At 32.4% G+C, this 18428-nt stretch overlaps 1 protein-coding gene across 8 annotated transcripts in view; it reads left to right on the forward strand.

Moving 5' to 3' along the window:
• The window catches only part of Sap47 (Synapse-associated protein 47kD), a 125871-nt gene extending 107568 nt beyond the window's left edge, over positions 1–18303 (forward strand). For 4 of the 8 annotated variants that reach the window (XM_083078424.1, XM_083078425.1, XM_083078418.1 and 1 more), the window contains 2 exons: positions 5090–5263; positions 13882–18303. In XM_083078424.1, the coding sequence (XP_082934550.1) occupies positions 5090–5263; positions 13882–14066 (359 nt within the window). In that variant the 3' untranslated portion in view covers positions 14067–18303. Of the gene's footprint in view, positions 1–5089; positions 5264–5346; positions 6054–7130; positions 12160–13881 lie in introns of those variants that run through there. The other 4 variants (XM_083078422.1, XM_083078419.1, XM_083078423.1 and 1 more) reach the window with 4 other exon arrangements.
• Positions 18304–18428: the final 125 nt, after the last annotated feature.

An 18428-nucleotide genomic window follows, 5' to 3' on the forward strand; every position in this document is an offset into this window, starting at 1 on the left:
TCAAAATTTCGTATTTTTCTTATCTTATTTTCAGAGATGCTAAATGCAACATACAGGGTGTCCGATTCGTGAGGGACCAAACGAAAAGTGATGATAGATTGGGTCAAACTATAAGAAGAAAAGTCCTCTACTATTTTGCAAAATTCGCAATAATTATTAAGTAATAAGCAAAAATGTCACATGAAGGTTACCTTTAATTTTTTAAATGGAACCCCCTATTTTTTATTATGTATTCTTATAGCTTATCTCGAGAGCTTTCCAAAACACTATAATAAAGTATTTCTTCATTGAGTACTTTTCGAGTTATGAGGCTTGAAATAATTTCTTAGTTTTACATAAACCATAAAATATCTAGTAAAATATTCATTTTTCGGTTATCTTACCTTAATACTTTTATATACAAAACAATGAGAGGAATCAATTGGTGTAAAGAAAAAACATAGTTGCTTTTAAAAAAATATATGTAATTTGCAATTAACAATTACATATTTTTTCTTAAAAACAATTATGTTTTTTTTTACACCAATTGATTCCTCTCATTATTTTGCATATAAAAGTATTAAGGTAAGATAATCGAAAAATGAATATTTTACTAGATATTTTATGGTTTATGTAAAATTAAGAAATTATTTCAAGCCTCATAACTCGAAAAGTACTCAATGAAGAAATACTTTATTATAGTGTTTTGGAAAGTTCTCGAGATAAGCTATAAGAATACATAATAAAAAATAGGGGGTTCCATTTAAAAAATTAAACCTTCATGTGACATTTTTGCTTATTACTTAATAATTATTGCGAATTTTGCAAAATGGTAAAGGACTTTTCTTCTTAGTTTGACCCAATCTATCATCACTTTTCGTTTGGTCCCTCACAAATCGGACACCCTGTATAATTTATTTTCATATTTCATATTTATTATAAGACATATTGATCTCAAAGATACCTAATTAAACATTAATATTGAATTATGTTAATTTTATTCACGATTCTCTCTCTCTCTCAAGAGTATATCATTGATTTCTTTAAATTAATATTGATAATATACAAAGGGAAATAATTCTTATTAGATAAATGTTTAATTAATATAAATTTAGTAGCTATATAATAATAATTTTGTAGCTATAATTGTTAAATAATTATTTAATAATTGTTAAATAATTATTTAAAACTTCTATATTATAATAAAAATATTTTAATATGCAGATTAATTTGTTTAAAACTATTTAGTACTATTGAGCGTAAATACTACTAATATTCCATTCTATATATAATCAACGCACATATGAATTCAGTTTTATTAATAATACTGTAGATTTTCACTAAAATACTATTTGACATTTTAATACAATGCAATTGTTATAAATAATCCTTTGATTCTCAACATATAACTTTGTCCACTATAACTATAAATGTATATTGAATCTGTAAAATAGACAAGCTATCAGAAAGTACATTATAACTTTTAATAACTAATAATAATAAAATAAAAGATTTATTTTACATGTATATTTATGGTGCAAACTTTATTATATTCTGTTCTCTTATATTAATTTTAACAGAGGAGAAATCCCCATGTTAACCCCACTGCCATATTTTACAATTATTGTCTTTTGTAATCTTTTATAATCTTCAATAATTGTAAAATATGGCAGTGAGGTGTAACAAGAGGATTTCTCTTTATCCTCTGTTAAAATTGATGTAGTGTATAAAAAATTTTGTAAAATAAATTACATAAAATTTTTATAATTCTTATATTTTTAAAGCTCGACTGTTTTGATTTACCGATAGTAAAGTATTATATTTTCGAATGCGATAATATGAATTTCGTGAAAAAATATTGTTGAAATATGGACAAACAATAACTCTCTCACATAATAAAGTCTCGATTGATTTCATAATATTTTACTATAATATTATTTTATTCATAATATTTTATCGTATTAATTCATACTTTTATAAATACTTTAATAAAATAATTAATTTTACTACTTCAAAAGGATTATTAATTATTTATTATAATAGGAATTAATTTATTAAATAATTATTTAACCAAAATAAATCAGTCATGCAACTATTAAATAACAATTAAAAATTTATCTAACAAGATAAAAATTATTTCCCTTCAGATCGCTTACATTACAAGATGGTGTTTAATTAGACACGAATATTGATTCGCGTTAATTTTATCACTAAATGCAACAAAATTAATTCGGAGTCGAGTATTTCTCGTCCAATCGGAAAATTCCGATCGTCTGCGCGGTCTGGGATCATCCCCCTTTGACATCTCGCGTCACGATGTCTCGCCGAGATAAACCCTCGCCGAGTGGATGATGCAAATTGGAAGATACAGCGGTGGAGGATCGGCGGCGTCGTGCCGCATTTACGTTTGATTTGCAATTCCGATTAGCTGCGTCCTACGCTGGACTTTTTGCATGGGAGTTTTGAGATGGCGTGTCTGTAGTGGCGTGCGTTTTCTGTGCAAATGTCGATATGCTGGATGCTGGGAACATATTGATCGCGAATTGGAGCCCGAAGTTTTAATTTCAAGTTCAAAGAGCAGAAAGATTCGCGTCTCGCGAGATCATCGAATTCCAAGTTGGATTAATCACAATTACATCGTAGATCTTGTGATACATTTATTTCTTCTATTTTAATTAATTCATTTCGATTTTTTGCTATGTCGCGAATTTTTAATATTACGATATATTAATAATTTTTTTTATATGTGACATAAAATATTTATATATAAAGACATTAGATTGCATATCACATTGAATTTTTTGAATGTTTTTTTATGCATACAAATCTAATTACAATAATTAATAATTTTTCTCATCAATACAATAATAGCAATTTCAAAATTAATATTTCTTATTGATTAAAATTTTTAGATCATTATTAGATCATTATATTTTTTATAATTCATTTAGAAATTTTTAGTCGATTCCTTTTTATGAATATTATTGTCATAATACAAATTTAGTTTGTTTTTGATTATTATAATATAAAATTGATAAAAAAAAGGAAAATATCGTGATACTAACAATTTTTTTTTTACATTTATATGAGAACTCGTACATACGAGAATATATCATATATATCATATACTATTAAAAATTTTTTTATGAATAAAAATCTAATTTTAAAATAATTAATAATTTTGTCACAAAATTATAAATTTTAATTAACATTTCTTATTGAAAGTTTTCAGACAGCTATTAGATTTATTTTGTACAAATCAATTTTTCTTTCGCGAAATTACTACAAATTGATTTTTAATTGGAGTTAATGTTCGTAACAAATAGATTCACGATCTGAACGTGAATTCGATTGGAATTAAATTCTTCGGCGAAGTGGTTTAGTTAACGGATTGAAAGTACGAGAGCGAATGTACCAATATGTTCCCTGCGTGGGCTTTTGCGCGAAACGTGGAGTCACGTTTGCAATCGGAATTACGACATCAGAGAAGTAGAGAGAGAGAGAAAGAGAGAGAAAGAGAGTCATTCACTTTGTGATTATAACTCGATCGTAAAAATAATGGAATTAGCGATGGATAAATTAACGGCATTAACGGATAAAAAGAAATACTTGTCGAGTTGGGAAATCGATCACGGGGAATGGAATCACCGAATGGCTTCCAAATCTCCTCGAACCCGGAGATCATTCTGTGAACGAAAATTTCTCAAGAGGTTGTTGCTATTCATTGTCTCTCTCTCACTCTCTCTTTCTCTTGCATTCCTTGCTCTACTGTCTCCGATCGTTGAACCGGCATCTCTCACCTTTTAGTCGAGGGAAAAGATCCGATTTCGCTCTAGTTCCAGTATATCGCGAGAAATTGAATCTCTATCGGGAGGAAAATGCTAAGGAAATTCGATGATATCCAGCCCAAAGAATACGAGTATCCTGAATATCTCCTCTATCTTCGCATTTCTCATTGATTCGTATGCACGATGTCGCACGATATAGAAATAGCCTCTCTCCTCCCGGAATCTTTTCGCAATATTCAGATTTTCGCGGAAAACGAATGGCCTTTGATGTACAAGCCAGTATAAATATTCATGATGTTTTTGCCTCGTCTCGGCTATTTATTTGCACTTACAGAGGATGTGTAAGCGTAATTAATGCTTCCTGGAAAAATATGGAAAACCTGGAATTTTAAAGGTTTTTTTTATACTTGGAAAAAATCAGGGAATTTTATTAGAATTCAGAGAATTTTTTTTTAACTGATTCTTTTTTTTTGAGAATTTTCTTATAGAATTTTTTTTAATTTATTTTTTTGAGAATTTTTTTTATTTGCAAAAAATCAAGAATTCAAGAAACTTTTTAAAAAATAATTTCCTCTTTGATATGAATTTTGCTCTTATATTGTAAGCAAGTTATAGAGCCAATAAATATAAAAAATTATAAAAATATAATTAAAATATAAATATATTTTCAATGTTTTAATAGAATATGCGGTATAACATATTTTTTATTGTAATTTTTAGTGATAAAAAAATAAAAATATGCGGGAAAAATGTTTATTTTACGAAAAAGCTCTTCAATTTTTTTTAAATATATTTTCAAATCTCAAAATCTTAAAATTTAAATGACTGTGTTTTTCCTTCCCCTGTATGAATAAAAAATGTATTTGAAAAATGCAATAATAATACAATGAAAAAACTCATTTGAGAAAAAAAGCTTCATCTAAAAAATTTCTACCAAAATTCTTTTTAACTGGAATTTTAAATAACCCAGAGGAGGATCAGAGAATTTTTTTAAAATTTGACTAAACATCTGACAATTTTTTGTTAGCAATTTTACCTGTAATTTAAAAAACAATTTTATATTAATTAAAATTCCATTCGTGTCTAATATTTTTATGCTGGAACTGATGCGATCGGTCTCGATGAACGAGCGTGACTTTTTTTTTGACACTGATTAACCGATCGTTTGCGAACTCCGTAGACTTTAGTGCTAACTTTAGATACACACACACACACTTACACATGTTGTATATAAATACATATACGCATCCTTATATACATAAACAAACACACATGCACACCCTACCCGTTTAGTTTAGCCGTGAGTGTTGTCTTGCGAACAGTTCAAATGACCACTGGCCAGACAACCACCCCTGGTGCCACGACGACGAGCAGTAACAGCGCGCTGGCCGATTCGCCAGGCCACGAGTTCGTGTCCGATACCATGAGGGTCTCGGACACAGACCTCGAGGAGGTCCGAGAGGGGATGAGAAAGCTGGGGATGCAGCCGCCGAAAGGTCAGTTCGTTTGATCGTTGGTCGTCGTCAACTATCGATCAGATCGCAAATTCGCATCAGACGAGATCTACCCATTTTTTTAGAGAACCTCGAGCGAGAGGATCCTTGAAACGAGATGTGTGTCGAAATGGTATCCGGAGATTTTCCCTCCCGAATGGGAAATTTATACGACTAGATCGAGTCTGTAGCGACGCGATTCTGGAAGACCTTAGATCTCTCGTTCTCTCCTAGTCTTCGTTAGTTACGACCACCAACGAAGATTTGCTTAAATATGTAAGGCGCCGTTTTTCATTTGTTGGCGATTAATGGATGGTATCAGTACTCTTATATTGCAATATTATGTCGAAAAGGAACATATTTTTTCATCTATGAAATTTTCATGAATTTCCGATGAATTTTTTATCAATGAAATTTAGATTCCATTCAATGTAATGAAAAGAGGAACTAAGGCAATATTTGAAACATAGATTACATGAGTTTTCAAATCACTTTGAAATAATACAAGACTGTTTCAATCTCAGAGATCTCTAGAGATGTAAAAATACTGTTTTCTTTTTTCTAATAAAAAACAAATATTGAAAAAGAACATATCTTTGATTAAAAAAACACACACAAATTTTTTTTTCATTTTTTTTAAATATAATTTATTTTTCTTCATCTTTTTTGTTAATGAAATAAAAATATTCTCTAAAGTTTTTATACTTTTAATTTATCTTTTTTCGAAAATAAGTTTAACGAATTAATGAGACTTTTGCGGCAAATTATATCAAACACAATATGATTCAGGTAATTTTCAGTTAGATAATATAACAAAAAATTGTATTATATACATCTAATTGAAAATTATTCGAATTGAAAATTATTCGATCTCATTAATCTCATTAAAATTTTTCGAAAAAAAAATCAATTAAAAATGTAGGAACTTTATTTTTTTTATTATATTAAAATGATGACTAAAGTATATTTCTAAAAAATGTGTTTTGTATCTATAATAAAGATAATTCATTCAAGTTCAATTTTGATTTATTTTTGGAGAATTTACCCAATTAAAAATAATAATTATATAACCAATTGAAATGCGATCTATTAAAAATAATGGTGATTCATTCAAATCTATTACCTAAAAAATCGAAAATAATAAAAGTCAACTTGAAATAATCAAAATATAAAGATATTAAGTATCTGGAGAGAAAAAAAAAGCTTTTCTGGAAAAACAATGTCTGTTGTTTTTTTTTCACTTAAAAACTGTATTTTATGAGAAGAAAACAATATTTTGTTTTTTTCTTCTATTATTATCCTTATTTATCAGTCATTTATTATAGTAATAGAGATTTGTTATCAGCTGAGAAATGGCAATTTATGAAAACTTCTTGTCAAAAGAGGGAGAGAGCGAGTACGATTCATTGATTTCGCCAACAAAATGGAAATAGGTCACAAAAAAAAAACGTGATCGATGCGAGAGCTCGATCTATGCCACGACACGGTCCAAGAGTACTCTCCTCGTGAGTATGAAATTAGTGTGCCACCAGTGAGAAGCCTGACCTTAATCTCTTAGTGTTACACCTTGACCACGCCTAGTGTCGTTTCTTTACGTAGCCTCTCTGTGTACCCGATCTTCGATCTTCCTGTCTGTGCTTTCTTTAGAGGGATTGCTTGCTTCCGAATTCTCTGTGAGTTTATGGCAACGACGTGTCTTTCCTTTCCGATACGTCATGTGTCATATGTCATGTTGTTGTCGTCATGTTTGAACGTCTGTTGCGTTTTGAACGTGTCTCTTTTTTTTTTCTTTCTTATTCTCTCTCTTTCTTTCTCTGTTACATGGACGTTCTGAACTAAACGACCGCTTTTCATTCTATTTTGTCAACAGCCTAAAAGAAGAGGAGAGTGCCCCCCAAATGCCATTATCCAAAGCACACCCCCTCAGAGATATACATGCTTTCCGCTCTCGAAAATTGACATTTTCAGTTCTTAGCGGTACCGAAACCTCCTCTCGCCTCTTTCTCTCTTCTCCTCTTCCCCCCGTTTCTTTTTACCCCTGTACTTTTTTTCTTTCATTTTCTGTTTCCGTCACGCGAAGCCGCCCCCGGGCACGAACGTTCCCACGAGACGAATGTCTGTTTCGTTTCGATCGATCCGGCAGTCGACGCGATCCCGTGCCAGTCGCAAGGATCAGCTCGATTGAACGCAACATCAGATTCGAATCGATGAGGAAGTTAGTACGCTAAAAACGTGGAACATCTCCCAACACGCGAAGTAAAACAGTCGCGAATAAAAAAAGGAAAATAATCTCGGAACCAGTTTAAGGGTAGGTTTTCACTTGACGTTCATTTTCGACATTCATTTTCCAGCGTCAAAAGACATTACGTGACCAAAAATAAAGATACCAATCATTTTTTTTTATCATGTGATGTCCTTTGACGCTAAAAATGAGCATCGAACGTCAATTGAAAACCTACCCTAAGAAGATCGTAATTAGACGGCAGGGATCTGTCACGTTGGGAGAAAATCAACTTAACTGATGTAATGGAGATAAATTTGCACGCAAAATAATCGTTCGAGCTTTCTTCGTGATTGTTAAGAGCGATCTCATTTTTTTAATTTTTATATAGATAAACTTCCAAGTGAACGGGCTCCAAAGACATGCCTATTTATAATCCGATGAGGAGCGTTTTTCTTTCCATCATCGAAAAAGTCACAAATTTGGCTGGACACACGTGTTCGAAAAAGATACTTCAAATTTTTATTCCACAAATATCGAATATAATACATTTTTTTTATTTAATATTGACATCTCTCGAGAGTAAAAAAGATGTGTTTGTGAAATTTTGCCCGGCAGTTGCTCGTTAGGGACGCGTCGACCCCATCGAATCGCAAAAATGAAATGAAAGGGAAAGAAAAAAAGACGAAAAAGGTCGTCACGTCGAAACGTTATGCACGCGCGAGTGCGACAAATGGAAGATAGATGCATTAAGAATAAGAGGGAGCTTGTGCGAGAGAATGAGAAAGAAAAATAAACAATCGGATCGGATCGCGAGAAGAATACTCGGCTAACATGTCTGTATGTTTGACTGTTTTGCTGTTGTCTCTGTCTCTTTCTCTCCATCTCTCTCACTCTTTCTCTCTATATCAATTCCAATTAATCTAACCCGTTTCTCGATTCTCTCTCCGTGTCTTTGTAAACGTGTAATTAACGCAGAAGCAACTAGACGCATCTTTGAAGATAAATGAGTGGGAAGAATAATAACGCAGTCATTGATAAAAAATAACGCGAGCTATACGGGGTGTCCCGAATTTAAATGTTAAAACGTAGCGAATGCGGAGGAGGATATTGATAAGCTAACGAAAAGTCTTTTAGATATTTGCTTTGTTTTTGAAAAAATCGCAAAAAAGATAAACATATTTTCATTAAAATATGTAAAGCAACACTAAAATTATTAGGTTTATCGAAAATGAAATAGAGAATTAAGAAAAAAGGGTGGACTAAAAAGTGAATTAAAATCCTCCTGAAGTAAAATTAAGGGATTGTAAATAAATGAGAACAGCGTTTGACTGCAATGCTTGCATTGCTACAAGAGACTAAAATTTTGAACAGAACCTAACCTAACTTAGTATCTCCATTAAAGAAGTAATAGCATGAATAAATAAATGCAAGTAATAAATAAGTGAAAAAGTGAAAACTTTTTCTTTGCGATTTTTTTTTCAAAAATGAGCAAACGTCTGAAAGAATTTTTTTGCAATTTATTGATCCCCTACACGCTCCCGAAATTTTGACGCTTAAATTTTGGGCACCCTGTACATATATATATATATGTATACATATATTACATTGCGCAAAAATCGCAAACTTAATCATAGGTATATCTTTGTAAGCGATTAATTAAATGGAGACCTAAGAAACAAAAAAAGATAAATATGTGTATAAATATATATATATATATATATATATATATATATATATATATATATATATATATATATATATATATATATACACACATACATACAGGGTGTCCCAGATTTAACGAATCAGCCGTTAATGGTAGATTCCTGAGATCATTTGGAGACGAAAATTCTAATACTAAAATGTTGAGGAAGACTTCATAAAAATGTCCAAACTACTAACTACTGTCGCATGGAAAATACAATCGCGCTCACTGCAAAATCCTATTTTTTATTTTATATCCATCCCTCTATCGATATCGATATTAATGCGCTGTACGCGGGCTCCTTGATGCGCTATATACCTGAGCATAGGAGAACGTAACGCACTGATTGGTAATCTTCAATCTTTTATAGCGCCGAAACTACATCTTCTTCAACATTTTGGTATGAAGATTTTCGTTTCCAAATGATCTTAAGAATCTACCATTAACGGCTGATTCGTTAAGTCTGGGACACCCTGTATATTATACAGACGCTATTACTATAAATAAAGTATAAAAATGCCGCGGCGCGCTATTAATACGGAGCATTTTCTCGCGTATAATCCCTCTCCCGGCCAAATCGAACGTTATCTCGTGCGAATAATTAGATGTTTCACGAGAGAAAAAGCCGTTTTGCAAGGGAATAAAAAAAAATTTCGATAGATTGTACGAGATATACGCCCCAAGTTTCCCCGAGGGAAGGCGGGGATTATCTCGGTGGGGATCGAGATCGGATTTTTATCGCGCCGCCGCATAAATTCGTTGAATGACAATACGTGTTTCACCGGGAAACGAGCTGTATAATTCGGCCCGTGCCCGGAACCTCGCGCGAGCGGGGGGTGCGTGTAACAGTTGTCACGATTTTCCTCCCCGAAAATATTACGAAGCGGCCGACTGGGGTGCGATTTATTTACAGACGGCGCACCGTCCACCGGGAAAGGGGAAATAAATTAATTACGCGAGGCGAGCCCTTTTTTTTTACGCGAACGAGGCGAACGAAAACGATTTGTACGCGAAAATTTGACGAAATGTATGCGGGGAATGCGTTTGTTCGTAACATTCTTTGGGAGAAAGGCAAGATAGACGTGAAATATGAGCATCAAGTTTCTCTAAAATGTATCGTAGCAAAGGAAATGGATTAAACAGTATATCGTAATGATTAAATGGATTGTTTATATAGAGATTGTTTGATTTCACGGTAACATTTATTTTTGAATAGTAATTATTTTATATACATGATAGCATTTACAATACAGAGAGGGTGAAATAAATATACAAGATGTAAAACTGGTGCATACAATCGGAAAAATGATAATTTCATCATCATGGAAGATGAATCGAAAATGTAGCTTTCTCATGCGAAATTTATTTCCGGGAAAATCGGCTTTGAAAATCGATGACGTCGTGCTTTTTAAGCTTGAATGATCTTTTATAATCTTGTAATATCGTCGTCGAATTTATCTTGCGACAGCACTATCAAATATGCATGAAGATATATTTTCTTTTTATTAAAAAAATAAAATTTCAATATTTAATTAGAAATCCAGATATTTTGTACACATAATATTTCTTTAACTTTTTCAATTTATATTATTTTTTTATTACATTTTAATTTTTATTAAATAGAATTTATTTGGCACAAAAAATAATATTTATTTTTCTAAATATAATATTTATTTTCTAAATAATACTTATTTTTCTAAAAATAATATTTATTTTATTTAATTATATTAACTTTTTTTTTAAACAAAATTTTTCAAATTTCTCAAGTCAATTTTCTCGGAATTTTTTCGACTTTTTTTTATATAGAATTATTACCTTCTCGATTGTATTAATTACGAAACATCCTGTATAAGCATGATTCAATATTTAGTTAAAAAAAAGCTACTTACGATTAAATACGTGCACATTCCATATATAATATATGCATACATATATTCCCACAACTTTTTCATCTTTATATTTACATTAAAGTTGAAAGCAAAAGATAGAGATAAAAAAGCATCCGTAGATGTATAGTTTATCGCGAGACAAGTAACAGAGACGGATCCTTTCCGTATTTGTTTTGTATATAACAGTTATGCATTATATTTTTTCTCGCGTTAATCGACACAATCTTATCGAAAACGCCGCAATAATAGATTCTCGTTCGTGAAAATAGTGGATTATCCGCCTTTGGACCGATATAAAACCGGCGACAACTGAATTATGGCTTTCGGTTCCCGGTTACACACTTTTTCCCGGTGCACGGACTTCGTGGATATCGAAATATCGCTCTCTCTCTTTCTCTCTCTTTCTCTCGGCTTGACACGAGGCGCAAGTGAGGACGATGAACGGCGGGGAGAACGTACGCAAGCATTTTGCGAAACATTTTCAGTATTTCATGTCATTCCGTAAAAAAAAAAGGCGATATCTCTTCAGTATTTCATGTCGTTCCGTTAAAAAAAAAGCGACAAGCTCTTTTTTTATAAGAAACGGACGCGTTTACCTATGTGAAAACTATGTTTATAAGCTACGTCTTAGGATAATTCGCAAGCTCGTTTTAGTTGTCAGAGTATTATGGTATTATTTAAGATTTAGCGTTATTAAATAGAGACCGCGTACTTATTGACGCCTACTATTACTACTACTAGTTTTATTCATATGTATAATAATATTAGATAAATTCGGGTTTAAATAAATTTTTGATTTGGTCGAAGTAATGTCCAAATCTCTGTTCAATGCGCTTTATAACACAAACTGTATAGGATGTCTATTTCCTGGAAAAACATGAAAAATTTGATATTTCTTTTGTACCTGAAAAAATCCAGAAATTTTCGTGGAATTTTATAATTGAGTTTTATTCTGGATTTTATTCTGGAATTTTTTTTGAAAAATTCTTTCATTGATGGTTTTGTTTTCTTATATTCTAAGCCAAATGAAATACGAGTTTAAAATTTATTATAAAAGTATTTATTTATCCATATATATATATATATATATATATATATATATATATATATATATATATAATATAAACAGGGATAAATAACAGAATATGTAACGCAATTCTTTATTATAATTTTTAGTGATAATAAATGTTATGCAAGTGAATAATGTTTATTTCGCGAGAGCTATTCAGTTTTTTTATATTTGAAAAATGCACCACTTGAAACTTAAATAGCTCTCTTTCTTTCCTGCATATGAATAAGGAATTAGCGCCAGAAAACGCACGAAATAAAAAGTTTTATTTTAGAAAGTTGCATCCGAAAAATCTCTACAAAAATTTTCCTTTACCTTTGAGCCTGAGAAATCAGGAAATTTTTTAATAAAATTTGACTAATACTCAAATTACAATTTTTCATTATCAATTTTATTTATAATTTTAAAAAATTATTTAAAGTCCTATTCAGGTTTTTTCAACACATTTACAAATCTAACAACTTGGAACTTAAGTAGCTTTGTGTTTCTCCTTTCTTACGAGGGAAAAGGATTAAAAATCGCATAAAAAATAAAAAAAATCTTATTTTAGAAATTGCGTTAAAAAATCTTTAAAATTTTCTCTTTATCTTTTTCTTGAATTTTAATTAAAAATATCTAAATTTTGAATAAAAATATCTGAAAAATCAGGGAATATTTTTACAAGTTTTTAAGTAGACACTGTGTACACGTAAAATTTTATCTGTGTACAAAAAAATTGTACACGTAAAATTTTATCGAAACGAACTATATGTCACACAAACTTAATCTATCGTTTTTTATCTCTTTTTTGGCACACGCGTAGAGAAATCCTTTTAAAATATAATTGCATAAAATTTCATCCACTATATATTCGTATATATAAAATATCGATTTTATCGCTATATAATTTTTTATTTATCTATGGCATCGCTGATTTAGCGCAACGAGGATTATCACAGCAGCGCGTTGCTCCGATAATTACATTCCGAGGCGTTTAAGTCGCGATATCCCAAGTAATTACTTTTGTAATTGCGAGTCATTCACTTTTATAACGAGTACACGTTAAACGTTAACGTGATGAGCTAGCCATTTCTCCCGGTAATTCGCTGTCATTTTCCGGTGAGAGCTAGTGTAGTCGACGACAACGAGTAGTCGTCGTCGTCGTCAGGGATTTGAAAGAAGCGCACGATCGCGTCGTCCTTAATAATCACGTAATATAATTTCTCACTCCTCTGTCTTCGTTTCTCTTTCAAAAGCTACTAACGTAACGTCAACGCGTTTAACGAGCCGAATTCAAGCTCTCGAACCGAAGAGAGGAGGACGTGGATGCTCCTGCCCCTTTCGCTTCTCTTTCTCTCTCTGTCTTTTGCCTCTTTCCCAGCAAACACCAAGTAACATTTATATAATTGTTAGTTGTAATTTCTCACTCGACAATATAACATGTTATAACAGTTATATTGTTGAGGGGGAAATTATAACTAACAGTTATATAACTGTTATTTGATGTTTACTGGGTTGATTTCTCCCGAGTTCCCGTAATTTTGAGTTTTCTCACCCCTCTCACGATCCCCACTCTGTACACTTATGTATACTTACACTTACATACATACTTGTCATTTCCGTGCGCGAGAAGCTCGGATATGACACAAGCACCAAGCGAAAAGACACAAGACACAAAAACAGACAGACAAACAAAAGACCAGAGTGCGGCCCTCTCTGCAAAATAGCTACAACGCTGCTTGTGCCTCTCCGTAGAAGAAGATTGGGAACGTGAGTTGGAGGCCGAGCTAAAGGATTACGAGGTTGTAACGGGCGGCCACGAGAAGATCAGCAGCAGCAGCAACGTCATCGCCACGAGAGACGTCACGGTGAACGATAACGATTGGGAGAAGCACATCGACGAGCTGCTCGCCAACGAGGACGACGAGGATCTCAAGTGAGCCGAGGAGGAGATCCTCCTCGTGACCGGATAAATGGATCTTCACTGGTTCATATCCCCGGCGAGATCGGCGAAGCTCGTTCGAAACCGCTCTTTCTCTCTGATCGAGAGAGAAGCTCCTCGCGGATTTGTTTTCTACGTGATTTGTTTATTTACGTTTATCACTCTCTCGTCGAGCAGAAGGAGAAGAAGCGAAAGACGACTCGAATCGTCTCTTCTACGAGAGATCGATTAAGGCGATGGATCAAGGATACATGTTGTTTTAAAATAACGTGTGAAAAAAAGGAATCTATTTCGATCAAACGATTCGACTGGAATTCAATTGTGAGGGAAAAAATGTATGTGAAAATTCTGGTAAAAAATTCTTCTCGCAATAGAATTCGATTCCATTATTTTTTTTTACTTGTTATGTGGAGATTGTGTGCTATTCAAGGATAATAATTTTTGATCGCCGTCGTATTGACGGAATTTTCTTCTCGCACGCCTCTCCTTTTATATCGAGAAGCTGTAAAGCTGCGTTTTGTTACCTTTCTTTTCCGTTAACTTTGAAGGACTGGAAGCCCTCCTTTCGTCGAGTCACAAAGAATCTCCTCGAAAAGATTCCTCTTCTCATCTCGATCCATCGTCGATATCTCCCGAGGGTAGGAAACGCGAATAAAAGAGACGACGCGTGGGTTCTTTGAGGATCGGTTTGTCCCCGGGAAACGAGGAGCAGAATAAGAGCAGGACGTAAGGATGCAGGCTGAAAATTGTCAAAAATGGCGGCTTAAAGTGAAGATTGTATTATAAAAAGCATAAGTGTGTGAGAGTGAAAGAGAGAAAGATAATGTTGTATGTTCATTGTTTTCCTTGCTTTTTCTTCTTTTCTTCTTTTTCTTCTTTTATTTTCTTTTTCTCCAAAACAGCGCGAATTCTTTGCGATTCTCGGGTACGATGATGACAATCGTCGTTTCGTAGCTCGGAGACGAAAGAGAAAAAAAAAGACTAATCGTATATTCATACGATTATATTTTCGTACGATCGTAAAATATTCGTGCATCCGCCCCCGAGCTATGATACGACGAATTTTGCGTTGGTGGGTACGTGAATTAATCAACATCACACACACACACACTTGTGTCAATTATTGGACAGTTTTGTCCGAAGATATAACGTTGAATGTAACAATGAAATATGTTTTCAAAATTATGTGATATTATATATATTATATATAAATTAATTAATTTCTCGACACATGCTGGGAACACGGGTCGACCGCTCTTCATCGTGGCCGCAGAATCGACAATTTTCTCTCTTTGAAATAAATTAATACAATTCAAAATAAATTGTACACTGCCGTGTGTCGAGAGACACAGTTTCGACGATTGTTCGAATCGGCGGCGCACTTTCTGCTACGAAATAATTCTGGAAATTATCCGTCATAATTTTTTTTCAATCTATTAAAGAAAAACAAAAATTCCGCTTTTGTAAGGGGAGAAAAAATAAAGCACATAATGTAAAGGTGCCACCGATGATCGTCGTTCTTTCTTTCCAATCTAACACTGGATACTTGTCATTATTAATTGTCAACAATTTAATTGTCAATAATTATTTTGATCGCGAAATGTGACGTAATTTAATTATATTAATTCCACGAAGGAGCATACCAAAGATAATGCGAGAATCGATTCGGCTCGATGGATGATATTTTTGATCTGACCTGTGGCTAAAAAAAAATGAGGAAGGCACTAGATTTAACGATATGTTGTTTAGCGTGTATGTTTTCGATGAAACCTGTAGATAAGATGCGAGAAGTGTCATCGATAATGATGATGATGATGATGTCGATGATGATGATGATGTTGAGAGAAGAATGTTTAATTTGTCAATTGTGGAAGTGTTTTGTTATGCGTTGTTTATATTGTGAAGAAATGAAGAAATGTGAGAGCGAGACGCGTTCGCGTTGTCTGTACGGACGAAATATCGCAAGAATAAATTGTTGCGTTCACGTATAATTATGTATGCATTTATATTGCACTCTATATTATTCATAATCGTAAATTAAAAGCGGCGGAAATGAAATTTTCAGATTAATTACGTATCCCGTATAGACTCGACTGACATTTCATTGGTGCGATTATTCTCTACGCGACATACCGTCCAATCGTCCTCTGCCATAGAAGAGATGGGAAGAAGAAACAGCTGATTCTCAGACAAAGAGAGAGACTTTTTGCGACAGTAAAATACCGCGTTTCAAAGTTATGGTTTACTAAATATCATTTCGTCTAATTAATTAGATATCTAAAAATTTCGTCTAAAAATTAGATATTATATAGATCTATCTAAAATACAGATTTATCTTTATAATATCCAAATTAGATATTATATAATTTAGATATTATATAATAATAATAATAATAATAATAATAATAATAATAATATATAGGATATATATTATAAATTCTAGAAAAGGTTGAGATATTGAGCTTTACTCCTGGATATCTTCTCCGTGCAGACAAACGGATCTCGAATCCGACTCGGGCAGCAAGAGAGAAATCAATTTATTAGTAAGATACTTGAAGCTCACGATTATTATCGTTAATGTCAATGACACGCGAATGTGATAAGGTGAAGGGCGCGTGGAAAGGTGAACAAACGTCGGATCAAAGCGAAGCATCAGAGTAAAAAAAAGGCTAAATTTATGGTGGGACTTGGAAGAGAATATATAGACTTTCTGTACGAGGTTTTAGATTTTAAATTTTACATTGAATTGCGTGTCAGATTTTAGTATACATTTTATTGCGTAAAATAACAATATATCCTCAATGGAAACATTTGTAGCATTTAAGCAAATAAATAAAAACAAATGCTGCTTATTATTATTTCATATGTATTGCTTAAAAAAAAAATTCATCCATTGTAAATTAAATCTTCATTTCTATCTTCGTTTTTAAATTAATTAGAAATAGCAAAGAAAGTAAAATTCGCAGGATTTCATTATATTAAGTAAAAAGATTATTGAAAGATACTCGAGTTAATAGCATTTGTAATAATTTATTTTATTTTGATAAATGAATAAATTAATTTATTTTGGTACTTTCTTATTATGATCTCCTTATTTGTAACAATTTGTTACGTTATTTGTAACAATTAATTTTATTAATGAAAATTTGGAAACATCGATTTAAGAGTTAACCGCTATTTCGATATTTCATTACTCTCATTAAAATTGTCTGTAAAATGATTTAAAATATTCTATTTAATAAAAACAATACAAATGAGAGCAAGTGGCGACTTTATTGCAAAGATGATATTATATGAATATGGATAAAATTGCTATTTTATCGCCGCAAATGTATGCTAAAAGCAAGAATATTTCCATAAACTACTTTTCAAGCACACGATTTTCCCACCATAAGTTCCGTAAAAGAGGGGAGGGAAAAAAAAGAATTTAAACTGTCCGCTCGCGCTCTCAAAGACACCGCTTCATCAAACGGGTTCATCTTTCCCCGAGAGCAAGCTCGTTGTAAAGTTTTCATTCGCATTAGTCTCGATAAGACTTGTAAGATGTACCTTTTATTCGGTGGCGCAATTTTTTCACACCCCCAGGCCTAAAGTCTGTCGAAGTATGTAATGAAAAAAAAGACGATAATTGCAAAATTTGTCCGCCTCTTCGTTATTTATGCGCGGCTCATGCCGAGAATTCCTCATTCGAATCCCTTCGACTGTATAAATATGAAAATATTGCGAGAGAAAAATTTTTCCTTCTCTTTCTCTCTCTCTCTCTCTCTCTCTCTCTCTAGCCGAAGAGCAAAAAAATGTAAAAAAAAAAACAAGAACGGTATGCTAAATTCCTATTTTCTGCGAGAGCGACAGAAGACAAAGGCCAGAAATATCGTGGTGTACTTCGGCAGAATAACAAAGCGAACTCTGTGAATTAATTGTGTAATAAAGCTATCCTACGATATTGTGTGTGTGTGTGCGCATTCACAGTCGTGAACAAATGGAAAATGAACATACACCCGATATCTAATATACATATATATGTATACACGTATACATATGGATAAATATATATATATATGTTGTTGACTCCATTGAAAGTATGATAATATATTATGGATATATTATAATGAGAATATATATAATATGATGCAAGCATTAAGACGAAACTATTGAGGAAATTATTAATGTAATGGGAGAATGTAACAATAAAAGTCGTAAGAAATGAAATAAAATGAAATATTACCTCTTATAAAGTAATGCTTTTTTCTCCCTGATATATATCATTGCTTTTTCCATAATTGAAGAATAATTATAGAGCAGAATACATGTAAAATGTATCAAATTATCCTCAGTATATAGAATACACACACGTACATTC

The sequence above is a fragment of the Camponotus vicinus genome, unplaced genomic scaffold (assembly GCF_025532165.1).
Source record: "Camponotus vicinus isolate PSW18456_S1 unplaced genomic scaffold, iyCamVici1.0 SCAF_1, whole genome shotgun sequence".
NCBI lineage: Eukaryota > Metazoa > Arthropoda > Insecta > Hymenoptera > Formicidae > Camponotus > Camponotus vicinus.